This window comes from Perca flavescens, chromosome 4 (genome assembly GCF_004354835.1).
Source record: "Perca flavescens isolate YP-PL-M2 chromosome 4, PFLA_1.0, whole genome shotgun sequence".
Taxonomy (NCBI): Eukaryota; Metazoa; Chordata; class Actinopteri; order Perciformes; family Percidae; genus Perca; species Perca flavescens.
The window spans coordinates 14,227,763-14,240,512 of NC_041334.1; the positions used below are offsets into that span (position 1 = coordinate 14,227,763).

A 12,750-nucleotide genomic window follows, 5' to 3' on the forward strand; every position below is an offset into this window, starting at 1 on the left:
CTCTAGCCATAAATGTGTTCCATTCTTATAAAGGAAGATCTGTGATACATATTCCGAAACATAATCAGTACATTTGAGTGATTGAGTTGAAGTCAATACTACACAGTAAAGCTTGCTCACCTTGTTTGTCCCAAGTAGCTGCTAGATGTTTTGGAAATTAATAAAACGCATTGTATGACACTCCTTGGATATGAATCTGGACGATTGAATAATGTTTTTGCAGCAGGTTGAAGTATCCATTTGTCCAGCTTTCTTTTAATTATGCACTCAAATTTTGTTGCTTGAGAGGAAAAAAAAAATAAGTTTTAGATTTTGGGTTCATTTTAGTTCTCTTTTTGTGTGCCAAGAACATTTCCTGCCAGAATCCATATACATATCTGGGTAAATAGGGTGAATCTACAGGGTCTCAATTAGTGACAAATGGACACTCCTTTCTGTTGTACCTTTTGGATCAATCGGTTTTCAGCTCAGACTGACAAGAGGAGTGTGTATTTTAGATAGGAATCTAGTGGAGAACAGCTTAAAGGACTAGGCTGGCATGATATGTTTTTGTACTCAACAGATGCCATGAAAAGATCAAACCCCAACTCTGCCTGTGACACTCAGCCCAAAGCCCTTTGGTTCCTACTGAAGACATAAATATTTAAAGCTACAATTTGTAAGAATTTCTCCCATCTAGCGGTGAAATTGTATATGACAACCAACTGAATATTACTTTTTAGCCCATCCCATTCCGAAAGTGTTTTAACGCCTACAGTAGCCGTATTATTCCAAGAAGTACGACTTTGTCCGTGAGTGTTCCTTATATCCTTCCAGTGTAATAATAGTTTTACGAGGCTATTTTGCAGATGCACCGTGGCTCCGCTCGGCGCTCAGTGATGATTGTGATTGGTTTAAAGAAATGCCAATAAACCATCCTGGAATGCTGTGTGGACTAGCCAGACCCTCCTCCGCAGCGCTGTGGAGGAAGGTCTGGCAATGCAAGACTATGATATGACTGATGCTATTGTAGCATCTATGCTATGCTGACATCTTTAGGAGCCGCCATCGCCTCTCCGTGATGTCACACACTTAAACCACGCCAGTAGCACCTCACAAGATGCTGATTGGCCGGGCCATGGTGTCTCGGACACAAACACATTACTTGAAGCCTGACAAAATAGATTTTTGTGTGATCTTGTGATCCCGCGATTCTCACGTGATCTTGCATACTTGTTAGTATGATCAATGTATATATATATATATATATATATATATATATATATATATATATATATAGGTAAAACCTAAAATATTGCCAGCCTTATCCTTTAGACCACTTAATCTTTTTCAACAGAGTAGAGGATCTGGTGTCTAAAAAAGCAGTTTGGCCCTTATTTAAACACCGATTGTTGCAATTGGTATTGTCACTTTTTTTCAAATGGGAATATCTCATACCAGAAATTTGTCTTTTAAAGTGTAATAACTGTCACTGATATATCCCAAGTGGATTGAAATATGGTAGACGATTACATGCAAGATGGAGACTGCGGCATCAGTTGAAAGTATAATGACACAAGCTGTCTTCCCCAGGCAAGTATTGCAGTAAAGATCTCTTTGCCTCTCTCACATGTTGATGATAAAACAGATGACACACCCTGAGGGGAATGGGCCCTGTGAAACTCTTGCTAAATGTCAAAGGTGCTAATATTTTGACAAGCCTTTCTCTCTGCTGTGTTTGAAGGCATTAATTTATCATTACCTTTGTTCTTTTAAAGAGATGGAAGAAGCATCGCCAGACTTATTTTTTTTCCCACCACCTACAGAAAAGAGGACAGAAAATGTGCGTTTGTTGATTTTAATTGGAGCATACTTGAAATTCAAAGCATTCACATACCTGCTTTGGGCTTGATCCATCATGGAATGGAAAATAAAAGGTAATATAAAAAGGTAAGAGGGTTGAAATTCAGGTCGCAGGTTGTCTACAATGGAAATTTGATTTGGCTCACTGTTTGGCACCTTGTTTTTAACTCAGATTGAATGTGACTGTGTAAAACAGCTCACCAAAATGATTCCCATCACTTACATACCCCTATTCATTATGCAGCCATAACTGGATAATTGCACTAAGTATCTGTCTTAGTGTATATATATATACACACTCTCTTGGTTCTCTCAGGTGTGTTTGGTCAGGAAATGAAAAGGAGGTATTTGCAGTGCCCATAAGTAATAAATATTTCAGTGATTTAAAACTGCCACATGAGATGGAAGGACAGTCTGACAATCGACCAATGTTGTATTGCACTTCATGAATATTCATGAGTGGCTGCGTGCTCGCCATACAAATTGACCTAAAACTGGCGCTGGGCCTTGGGAGTCTGAAAAAGTGCTACACCTCTATAAGATCACGCGACTGGCTCATTCTGCACGCCTGGATTGTATTCATGAACACAGTGCATCTTAATAATTAAAAATAGGTTCTCTGCTTTGGATTTAGATGAGCTAAGGTGTTTATTATTCAACATGATTAGACAAGTGGTGGAATTCTCATTTCGTACACTGTGCAGCAATGAGATGGGATGCAGGCTTCCTCACATCTCCCAGTCATTGCTTTGCCAGCCGTGATAATCAAAGAGCAGATGCTCAGTTTCAGGAAGGTGTCTGTGATCTTTGTGTGTGTCTGTGTGTGTATTTTGAGGGATTGAGTGTGTATGCATATACAATGTGTATGGTTATTTGTATGTAAATGTCTGTGTGTGTGTGTGTGTTTGTGTGTGCGTGCATGTGCGTGCGTGTGTGTGTGTGTGTCTTTTTCTGTTTGCCCATGCAAATATTGATTTATTATGTGTGCCTAGTATGTTATTTGTGTTTGTCTTCACCTGCAGCTCAGTTCCACATTCATCAATCTTTCTCATCTCCCTGCTTTGGGTCAGCTAGTCTATCCTTGAAAGACATTACATAGTGTTGGATTTGTCACAATAGAGCGATTCAGCAGTCAGTCAGCCCTTTTAAATTTGGTTGCATGCCTCTCCAGCGTCTCTTTTTTTAACAAAAGCAGTCACCCAGCTAATGCGACAGGTTCCCTAACTGTTTACGTCTGTTGTGCAGCTGGGCAGACCTGTTGATGTCTTGGCTTGCTATTAAAGCGCACCTGATGCATGTTTTTCTAGAGGGTATGTTTATTCTCTGACCCATCCTGAAGTGATAACTGTTCCTTCTTGCAAACTGAAGAAGTTCGGTCTTAGGTGACAGTGGCTCATTTTCCCTGTGAGGCCCCCACCCTCAGAGAGAGGCTGTTTTATGTCCATCACACTGCGTGCTGCCCTCATCAAAGGTGGTGACGTAGGATGCCAACTGTCACTGTTGGAGCAAATCCCAGAAATCAGCCATCATCTTCTCCGGCCATATGCCTTGCAAGCTCTATGCGACGCCAGCCATAACACCCGTATTTAAAAATACCCTTCCGTTAGTATGTGGGCGGTGGAAAGATAGTGCTTCACACTGCCAGGCCAAAACTAGCCTGTAAAATGCTATCCATCTTCAGCGTGAGATGGAACACCTAGCCATGTCAAACTGCTTACATGATGTCTTTGGTTGGGTTGCCAGTATAAATACGTAGATGTTTTCCTTTTAATCTAAAAAAACAAAAAGAAAAAAAAGCTACTGATTCCAAGATTTCTTCTTAGACTTTGCACCAGTTTGGACTGATTTTCTGGACAAATCGACCAGTTTATGCAGAATAACAACTTGTCTATGGGTGCTGAAATCTTTCCACAATTTGAATATCTGCTATTTTCATTTCATGCAATTCAAATGCATTTGCTTCTGTTTTATAAAAGGATCCCTATTCACTACATGGGCAAAGCCACAAGCTCAATACTATTTACATATATGACAGCGTAACTCCTAATCCATTAGTCTGCTGCAGGCTTGTAGTCAATGGCTGCCTAAGAAAAGGCCATGCTTCATTAGCCACAGTGGACACTTTGTTGCCAGATTAATAGCCAAATACTTAGGTCATTTGTCTGTTTATTTATGTTTCCTTTAGTTTAACTCATCAATGGAAAACAAACACCCAGTGTGATTTATATGGAGTTTAAATCAAATTAATTGAAGAACTCCTGGGGTGGACTTGTACAGGCGTTACTGATAGGATGCCCTTAGCTTTTGAGTCTCATTCCATGTGCTGCCCAGTTCATTTGTTTAACATATGGAACTGCACAGCGTGTGGAGCAGTTATCTTTAGCGCCATTGTTAATCATCTCAAATCGTGCAGAACCTGCTTATACGGGCCTGGTGCAGTAAACTGTGCAGTTTAGCTGTAATGAAATGACTTAGCTTTTTATAACATTATGCAAATCACTAATTTTATCTTGACACTACATACACAGGACAATCACTGGCCCCTCACAATCTCAGAATATTAGAATCTGCCTTGCGCTCCATTGTTTTAGATGGTCCAAATGAAAGCCATCTGGGGGCTGCTGTCCATACCAAGACAAGGGAATTAGCTCTCTGAGTGTCCCTTATCTCACTGCCTCCACACTCCACCCGGTGAACTCCCATTCTCCTCTAGTAATGAGTAGCTGCCCAATTTAGTTCCTTTTCTCTCCAAGGGGGAATAAATCCAGCACAGTCCTTCGGATGAAAGAACCTGCAGGTCCCTCGCCTCCCGCCCCGTGACCTTAATTGACAGGAAATTGTATTTGTCTCGCTCCCTCTGTGACAAAACAGGTGTCCGGCAGGGTTTTCTCCCCATGCTCAGTACGCTGACCTCTGTCTCTGTCTTTCTTCTTTTTTCAGCTGCTCCTAAGGGTCCTAAACTCTCTATGACCCCCACTAGAGCAAAGGTAGGGGACACGGTGCGCATCACTGTGCAAGGATTCCAGGTAGGATCGCCTGGGGTAAGTGCATGGGGCTTTAAAAAAATGAATGGTCAAATTGACACTTGTGTACTGTATATGTGCAAGTTATGCCTGTTAAATTGGTTAAAGTGGCTGTTGGACATGGACATATTTTGCCTCAGTCTTTTCAAGTATTCATACAAAATACAAATGTCAAAATTTTGATTCACAATAGTATACAAGCTATACAAATGGTAAACATAAAAAAAATGTCAAGTTGTTTCATAAGTATACTTATTAAAGCATTAGGCAACTAAAATATTAGCTAAGACGAATAAACTAAAAGAGATACATTTGTTCATGAATGAATAGGGCTATCCGATGTCCATGTCTATCAGTCTTAGCCAATGCTATGTTAGTCGGTGTCATTTTTTGCTGCTTTCAGACTTCCTGCTCTATAATCCCAAAGAAAGAGCTAAAGGTTCCAACAAAGAGATTGTTTTGTGTCACTGTCATCCCCTGCCAAAGAATCATGTCCCCAGTGTGAATGGCCTGTGGACGGTCCTGATCTCTTTGACAGAAATGACACATTGAAGCCAGGCAGCTGTAGTCAGCCAGGTGAAGAGGATAGGGCTAATCCTGATATAGGACCTGCTAATGGCCCACAGCACAAATTGCCTTTGTTACTTCTCAACCACTGCTTCAGGAATCTCTAGGAATCATAAGTCAGATTTGTTGTGTGATATTATTTCACTCTTCTGAGACATTTCCATGCAAAATTAATGTTCTGTATTGTCTTTGGTTAAGTACACCAAGCTATTGAATGTAGACAGATTTGTACACATGTTTGTGTCTGACCAAGGACTTCTGGATTCTTTTAAAGTTCTTCTTTGAGCAGTGTTAAGATTGGTTATTATAAACAGGCTTGACTGTGGCATACAGCCAGTGAGGCCCTTCGGCAGCATAGGCATCAGACGCATGCAGTCTGATCAGAAAGCAAATTTCCCTTATCCTTCTGGAACTAGGCTTTAGGGTTTCATAAGTAGATAAGATTGTGTGTCAAGACTTGATAATTTTGCCTCCCACCTTTCTGATAAAATTACATGCCAGTTTTCCCTCTGGTTTATTGTTTTAGGAATATATTATGGATGATCATCCTACAGCGTGTTTTTTATTTTTTACTTTGTCTTCCTTTCATATTGCTTTATGTATGAGATAAAGTAGGACATTGATGGTTTCAGGAGCACAGTGCACAGACGTTTTTTTCATTTGGACTCTATGCTCGTAGGGTTATGTGACGGGAAGGTTTCACATTAAGTGTTTTGTGTTTTTTATCATAATGTGACTTTTTCCCAAGAGCCTGGCTCAATCTACTCACCGATTTAACCTATGTCATGATTTAAACACAGACCTTGAATAAGTAGTATAGGAGTATAGGCATAGCCCTCTAAGAGCTATCGCTATTGGGTTAATCCCTTCGCGCATGCACAGTCTTGAAGATTTTTTTCGCGCCCTTGTGCCCTGCACGGGGCTCTCTTACGTCCACAGATACTGTATATTACTGCTGCGCAACCAGAGATCTGCTCCCAACATCAGCATTTTTCTTCGGTGAAGCAGGTGACCTGAATCTTAGAGGGCTACACCTACAGTATACTCATAGAATCTGGAGTTACAATACGTAACTATTGTTCTACTTCTTATAGGCTTCGCCCTCTAAGAGCTGTCGCTATTGGGTCAAGGACGAAGCTGATGTAGTCAATGCCACCTGCGACACAAGGTCCACAAGCAGAACATAGACTAATTTGCCATTCCTATTCACACTGAACAAGTTTAATATATCAAATAATATATTATTTTGATAAATGATTGATTATGCATTGTCCTAATACTGATTGTAAGGCCCATGTCATGATTGTGGAAGTGCTCTACAATGATCATGATTAATAACTGCAGAACACTCGCATTCCTCACAGCCACTCAAGTGCATGAGGGATGGGGACAGCAGGAAAACACATCAACAGCGCTTCATTGCCGTCAATTGTGGATAGGACCGAGGGAGTCATGGAGAACTCGGACATATTGCGCAGATAAAAGCGGATGAACGGGCATGGGGATGCCAAGGAGTCCGCTGCGCAGATGTCAGCCACCGCCATGCTCCTAAAAAGGGCACGGACGCTGATAGTGCTCCCGAAGAGTGTGCCCGGATGTCCTGAGGGGGTTCCGTTCCCTCTGTGCTATAGGCTTGGGTGATAGCCTCGCACAGCCAGTGGGACAGCGACTGCTTTGAAAGAGCCACACCTTGGGAGAGCTCACTGTAGTGAACAAACAGCTGCTGTGTTTGTCTGATGTCTGCCATGCGTAAAACATATTGTGATAACGCGCGTACTGGGCAGAGTCGGTGAGAAGCCTCCTCCGCGCCGTTGTTAAGAGGTGGGGGGACAAAACCCTCGCGGGAGAACATCCTTGACCTAAAGGAGCTAGTTAAAACTTTCGGTGTAAAAAAAGGGTTTGGCTGTAAAGTGGCCACGTTCCCATCCCCCTTAATGGAGAGGCAGGACGGTCAAACCAACAGCACGCATAAATCGCTCACCCTCTTAGCCGACATCAAGGCGAGGAGAAGCGCTGTTTTCAGTGACAACATCCTAAGACAGGCTTGTGCCAGAGGCTCGAAAGGAGGTTTCCCCAGAGCTCGGAGCACCAGGGCTAAGTCCCATTGGGGTGTGAGAGAGCACACAACGGGGTTTCTGTCATCTAACCCCCTTCAAAGAATGCTTAACCAGGGGGTGCGCAAAAACCGACCTCTCTCCATAGCTCTCGTGGCAGGATGAAATGGCCGCCGCGTAGGCTTTGACTGTAGATGGAGCCAAGTCATTATCCAGCAATGTTTGAGGATAAGTTAACACGAGGAGCAGAGGGCACGATGTGGATTCTGCACCTTTTTCCATATACCAGTGCTGGAAAGCGGACCACAGCCCTGTGTAACACGCCGTAGTGGAGGGGGCTCTCGCGCCCTGGGGCAAGCCTAATCTCTCCGAGCGCTACCGCTGCTGCTGTCTTATTACCGGAGGGTGGGATATCGCACCGTTCAGCTGTGACAGTGTGTCCCCTTGGCAACTGCCGTGGCACAGGGACAGTTGAACCAGAGTCTGGAACCAGGATGTGCTTGTGCGCTCCGGTGCCACCAGAATGACCGACAGGTTCTCCTCCTGGATGCGAGCCAGGAAGCGAGGGATCATAGGGACCGGGGGGAAAGCATATAGGAGGGCTCTGGGCCAAGGTTGGTGGGAAAAGGTGTCTGTGGGCCCACAGTAGGAGGCTCCTGGCTATCTCTAACAGCCGAGCACACGCCTACCTGACGGTTTATGTATGCCGCTGCTGTGATGTTGTCTATTCGTACGACTTCATGTCTCCCTGCCACCACTTGGGTGAAATACTTTAACACTTTCAGCACCGTGGACAGCTCCAGGCAGTTTATGTGGGGGAGGGGAGAAACTGGCCATCTCCCTCCCACCCCCTGTGATCCGCACATGCCTCCCCAGCTGGTGAGGGACGCGTCTGTGTGACGTCACTCTGCCTAGGGGAACCCCGGATGACAGGGTCCGGGAGTTTCCCCAATATGCCAGGTCCGACCGTAGGGAAGGAGGAGTGCTGACACTGTTGTGTGAGGCGTGATGCGTGACAGCAGAGAGCTCAATGCGTCCAGCCTTGGCGCTGACGGTTTGGCTCTCATGATGGTTGAGTCTATGTCCGTGCCCAGATAAACTATTGTCTGTGCGGGGACAAGTGAGCTCTTCTGCCAGTTTATAAGCCCAGTGTCTGCAGGTGCTGCATGACTTCCATAGTGTGGAGTGCAGCCTTCTCCTGGGAGGGAGCCATAATGATCAGATCGCCCAGATCGCCTTTCCTGCGTAACGACTGAACCGCCATCTCTATGCATTTGGAGAATGTGCGGGGGACTAATTCCGCCCGTCTTTTTCGGTGTGAGAAAATAGCGGGAGTAGAAGCCGGCGTTCTCCTCCCCTGGAGGAACACGTGAAAATGGTATCCTTTGCCAGCGGCTCCTCTAGCTCTGACATCAGAGTAGCTATCTCCACCTGAGATGACATAGTTGTCTCCAACATACCAGTGAAGCGAGGTGGGGGGGTGGCAAACTGGAGCATGTAGCCCTTTGTGATCAGCTTTGACATCCATCTGTCAAGCTTTTCCAGGCCGCGCTGCATTCTGAGAGCGGGTGCGCACGTGTCTGTGTGCTGCTTGTTGCAAAAGAGAGTATGCCGCTATGCTGGGGATGTATGGCGGGACAGTCATCGACTCAGACATCTCCCCATCCCGCTCAGACGGCTGGAGGTGAGAAGTGACTGTGAAGCACCGCATGTTCTGAATGGGTGCTCGCTCCTGCTGTTTACACAGTGAAGGAGTGACCAGGCTCCACCTACGGCACCTCATGTGCAAGGCCGTTATCTGAACTCGAGATAGCATGTTAGTTTTTACCACGGCGGTAAGATCCGGGGGAGGGCTAGCGAATTGAAGCGTATAGCTGTTTGTATGCTTCTCCACACACAGCACAACGTCTCAGAGGGGGCGCACGCACATCTGTGTATTGTCTGTTGCCATAGCAACAGAGAGCGCTGAGCCTTTCCCGTGCTGTGAGAAGCGAGTCCGGGCACGGGTGTCTGTGTGTCAGCTCCTGGCAGTAAGTATCGTGCCCTCCTGCTGCTGTGAAAACGGTAGCTCGATTCTCACAAGCCGTTCACTCAGTACTCTCACCATTCTGCGTAATCAGCTGGGATGTGGAGAAAAAACCTGAGTAGGCTATAAACACACACTCTGAGTGAGTGTGTGAGCCTGTTAATTCTGACAAAGTGTGGCTGGCTCCGCAAACTGCACATGGGCGTGGCGGCGAGCCTGTCTTTGTGTGTGAGGTGAACAAAGGCGGACTGACTGAAAGGGAAAAACTGCTTTTTTTTAAAACTGTGTGGCTCTTAAAAACGCTGTTATGTTTCCAACTCTAGCTGGAGTGAGACACGCGTTCCTGACGCCCCATCGCTGTCACTGCCGCTGCCGTTTGCGGAACGGCAAGTGGATTGGACCACGTGGGTGCTGCCCGCCGGGCCTCATGGCCGCGCCGCTGGTAGACAGAGCTGGAGCCGGGGCTTTGAGACGGGGCTTGGAGACGCGCAGACCGCAGACCGCGTGGCGCCGACATCTTGGTGCCGCCGTTGTGGCCGAAGCGCCATTCTCTAGGAGGTGTGTTACCGCATCCCTTCCACTACCAACAGCTCGTGGCTGCCCCAGCGGGAAACAGTCAAAGCTTAGCGGCCATGGCGGAGACAGCAGAGCTAGCGGTCATGCTAGCAAAGCGGTATTGTTCAGCGCCGCAGCCACCTAGGCGGTACACGGGTACACGCTGACAGTGGAGCGAGCGTGGACTCGGTTTCGGGGAGATGGCGGTGTGGGCTTCCGTCAGCCGAAAAAAGATTGAGAACAAAAACCTAGCGGTGGGCAGAGAGCCCGCCCGCTCCAAAGGAGAAAAACAGCAGAAAGCCGCAGATGATGCTCCCCTCCTGGAATGGAGACAGTCGCTGTGGCTGGATTCCCTAATCCTCCGCCGTTACGAGCTCCAGTCCTCCCAACGGGATCCGTCTTCGGGGGATTGAGTCAGTGGACTCGTGCCCGCCAAAGAGATTCCCTCCCCGGCTGTCTGGGTGTTGCTGCTGGTGGTATCCTTAACTTACCCGACTGTCCGCTTGGGTTGCCATTATCTGACGCTTCAGTTCCTCCGGCAGTAAGCAGCCGCAGAACTGCCGGCGAGCCGGCAGGGTGCTAGCCCGGCGAATGGGGTCGAAACACACCTCGCAGCTTGGGTGGAGGGCCGGCGGCAGGATATAGCCGGTCTGTGGTCACTACACGGCGGACGCCGCTGTTCTTCGAAGTCTTCAAACTGCTTGTCGCTGAAGAAAAATAGGGAGCAGATCTCTGGTCGCGCCAGTATACAGTATCTGCACACGTAGGGTATAAATATTCACAACTGCGCATGCACGAAGGGGTTAACTCAATAGCGACAGCTCTTAGAGGGCGAAGCCTATACGAAATAGAACAGTTTCATTAACATTTATTTTGAAAGGTCAGACAATTCACAACTATTTCAGTAGGTCACTTTAAGCTGTCAATGGCACTTTTCCAACAAGCATGATTAGAGCAGTTTATCTGAACTCTAAAGTGTTTGTTTGGGCAAGTAAGAATATCATTTGAACTTGGGTGCATGCCAACCAAATCCACCAGCATCTCTTGCTTCAGGGTAGGATTTCTAAAATGTGCACTTTTTGAGTCAATGGAGAGGGATATTGACTCAAAAAGTGCGGAAATTCCGCTGTATGTCCTTTTCGGCTGGAAATCTGTCACCTTCCGCTTTCTTTGTGTTGGAATTCTAAACTCCGCTGGATTTATGAGGACTATGGTCAACTGCTCCTCATATCTCTGCAGGGTAAATTCAGACAGCTAGCTAGACTATCTGTCCAATCTGAGTTTTCTGTTGCACGACTAAAACAACTTTTGAACGTACTCATGTTCCACCAAAACAAGTTCCTTCCCGAGGCTATTTTGCAGGGGCACCATGTCTCCGTCTGACACTTAGCGCCGCCCGCGACTATTGTGATTGGTTTAAAGACATGCCAATAAAGCAAAGCACGTTTTTCTTCCATCCCGGAATGCTGTGTGGACTAGCCAGAGTTTCCTCCACAGCGCTGTGGAGGAAGCTCTGGCAAAGAGAGACTACACATTCACCAACAGTGGGCCGGTGAGCAGGCAAGGGACATTTTGGAGGCCACTGTTGGTCATGCTTTGAGTAATGCTAAAATCATGCCTTAAACCCTCTGGTGAATTGATTTAAATTTTATCCAAGATTGCAAGTGTGTGAGTGTTAAAAGTTCATACTCCGCACTGCCCTTGCAGGCTGGAGCTGATATTTTAAAAAGAATCACTAACAGTCATTGTTTGTTCCCACTGCTCCATAGTGTTAATGGCTTTCAGCCCCAGGCAGGCTTTCTGGCTACGGTGGAGCTATTTAACAAGCTACACACTGTCTTCTTGAAACCGATTTTTTAAATATCTTTTAGTAATTTACTAGTTTTAAGCTTCACTCTATCTAGTATTTGAAAATATAAAGAGAAAAAGAAACAAAACAATGAGGATAAATGGTCAGTGATTCATTTAAATGAATCACTCTTAACACATTTAACATCAGACTAATAGATACAGTACCATAATACTAGACCTTTGGAATCCTGTGCTTGTGGAGACTGGTCAAGGGAGATTATTTGGGACTGAAACATTTTAATCAGTTTTAAAATCTACTTGAATCTTAAAGATACTGGTATAGAAATGCAATGTGTTTGTTGATGCACATTACAAAAAGAATGCCCACACATTTACTCTACATGACAATAATGAATGCCCTTAAGATCCTCAAACAACTACAACTCTAGTCCAAACATGATTCAAAGCACACCGTGACACATTTTTCTCCTGACTCAAGAAATTAAGTTAAGGGCAAAAATATTAGATGTAATCCACAGTATAAAGGTAGCCCTACTTATTATTTACACTCTTTCAATCCAAAAAGAAATAACCTATAATACCAGCAAAATGATTATTTTTGTCACAGGGAGATGTTTAAATGTTAAAAACAATATAGCTGAACTATCCATTTTTCAAAAGACAACAAAAAAAAGTCTGTACCCATTTATGTCCCTTAATTGCTCACTACAGCAAGTTCGATTACAGGCTATGGAGGTCCCCTCTTGGCAATTTTTAAAAGAGTTTTTTTTAAAGCAGAGTTACACTTGAATGAATGATGAAAAAATACCATCATTTTTCCTTCTCCAAAATAACTAGAAATAGTGATCTATACTTGTTCAGTGTAGAATGA

At 45.1% G+C, this 12,750-nt stretch overlaps 1 protein-coding gene across 1 annotated transcript in view; it reads left to right on the top strand.

The window, feature by feature from the left end:
* The window catches only part of igsf21a (immunoglobin superfamily, member 21a), a 230,468-nt gene that overhangs the window by 209,111 nt on the left and 8,607 nt on the right, over positions 1-12,750 (top strand). Inside the window, exon 7 of the mRNA XM_028577081.1 lies at positions 4,783-4,868. Coding sequence (XP_028432882.1) covers positions 4,783-4,868 — 86 coding nt within the window. The remainder of the gene's footprint in view (positions 1-4,782; positions 4,869-12,750) is intronic.